At 31.1% G+C, this 2272-nt stretch overlaps 1 protein-coding gene across 1 annotated transcript in view; it reads left to right on the forward strand.

Moving 5' to 3' along the window:
• Positions 1-1882: 1882 nt before the first annotated feature.
• Positions 1883-2272, forward strand: part of HELRODRAFT_159829 (hypothetical protein) — a gene marked incomplete at both ends in the record, with an annotated part of 2199 nt that continues 1809 nt past the window's right edge. The window contains one exon of the mRNA XM_009011668.1: positions 1883-2269. Within this exon, the coding sequence (XP_009009916.1) occupies positions 1883-2269 (387 nt within the window). The remainder of the gene's footprint in view (positions 2270-2272) is intronic.

Genomic DNA, 2272 nt, shown 5'->3' on the forward strand with positions numbered 1-2272 from the left:
TCCTATAATAGCATGATGGAGTCATTCATCATTGTTACTGTTTATAAATAATATGTACATAAATCCAACAGGCACAACAATACTGACTAGACGAAAGTAATAATAATAATAATAATAATAATAATAATAATAATAATAATAATGAGATTTAAACATACAAACGAGTAATCACATACATTTAGGATTGTATCGAAGGATATGGTCATGTAAAAGCACACACACACACGCACACACACGCACTTGTATGTATGTTTATATCAGGCATACACGCATATGTACATGCACACATACATACGCACATATATACACATATACATGCACACACACACGCACACATATATATGCACACATACTTATGTACATACCAATTTGTGAATACACCAATCACCAATAACGGAATTTTTTTCCCACATATGGTTCTGCTTAAATGGAAATCTTAACTACACTTATTCAAATAAGTTATAAACACGCACATACACACACACACATACATACATACATATACACACACACGCATACAAACATACATACATATACACACACACGCATACAAACATACATACATACAATAATACACGTACATTTTCTGGAAATACGTGTTTAACATCTTTCCTTTTAAAAGAATATATATACTACAAAGAGTTATGAAATAAATAAATGTTATTTTACACCGGAGTTTTTGGTTTACTTGTATGTATAGTATGTAAGTTTTGTTTTTTTGTATGTATGTATGTATGCATGTATGTATATATGTATGTATGTTTGCATGTATGTATGTATGTATGTATGTTTGTTTGTTTGTTTTTTGTTTGTTTGTTTGTATATACACTAAGATGATCTTTGGATATTTGTTAACAGTTTGATTGAGTCGGATTGAAATGAGCGTTTGGATGTTTGTTGTTTTTGTAGCTTTGCTGGTTGAAATATTTTACTATTCCAATTTTATTATTGTTAATATATAATTATCGTAAATAAAACTGTAATAATGACAACAACAATAAAAATAATAATAATATTAATAATTAATAATAATAATAATAAAATAATTATTATCACCATTTTGCAGTCAATACTGTTTTTTTTGTTGATAGATTGGATAGAGATTGATCAATACCATTGATCAATAAATATATAACAACAGCAGCAACAACAACATTAATAATAATAATAATAATAATAATAAACATTAATAATAATTATATTCATAATAATCTACCGATTTAAGATACTAAGTAGACATCTTTCGGCCAATACTAATCACTCACTCACTCACTCACTATGATCATGGCGCCACAGAGTTCTGCTGATGTCATGAGAAAATCGTCACCATCGTCATCATCATCGTCATCATCATCGTCATCATCATCATCATCCTTATTTTCGCGGATATTTTCATCATCTTCATCATCATCGTCATCATTGCTTGCCACAAAATCGCTAGTAGGTTTAGTTTTGGTATGGAGTTTCACCATCATTGTGAATCCCGTTAGATCATCGTCATCGTCACCATCATCATCATCATCATCGTCGTCGTCATCATCATCGATGTATGGATATGATCTTACTCTTACAATTTATTATCCAAACAGTAAACAAATATGATATTATTATTTTTTTATTTCTATTAAATTAAATTAATTAATTGACTATTTAACTAATTATTAATGTTATTATTACATTTATTAATTATTATTATTAATGATTAATTAATTAATTAATTAAAATTAAAAAATCTGTTTTAAATCCAACATCATCAGTGCAGCCATACAGCTTTCCATTGCTTAGCAGCCAAAATGACATTTTGATAAAACATTTTAGGCCACCATCATCATCATCATCTTCTTCATCATCGTCTTCTTCTTCTTTTTCATCATCATCAGTAATGTCATTATCTTCATCTGCAGCCGCGGCAGAAGAAGCAGCGGCAGAAGCAGCAATATCGTCGCCACCAATTTCATCACTATTATCATCGTTGTCTCCGTCATCATTATCATTATTAGCACCGATGTCGTTGATGTCAACCACATCGCAACAACAACTACAACAACAACAATACCAACAACAACATCAACAGCAACATCAACAGCAACAAAAACAACATCAACAACAACATTTTGACAACTTTTCGATCTATAGCCACCATTTTGAAAAAGGCTTCGGTCAGTTTCCTCTCCCTCCTCCTCCACTTCCGCCACCGCCATCTTGGATTCCTGTGCCGGAAGTTGATGAATTGGCCAGGAAGGCTATTCGTAGATTCCTACTTAGAGAGGTC

Source organism: Helobdella robusta, assembly GCF_000326865.2.
Source record: "Helobdella robusta unplaced genomic scaffold HELROscaffold_1, whole genome shotgun sequence".
NCBI classification, from domain to species: domain Eukaryota; kingdom Metazoa; phylum Annelida; class Clitellata; order Rhynchobdellida; family Glossiphoniidae; genus Helobdella; species Helobdella robusta.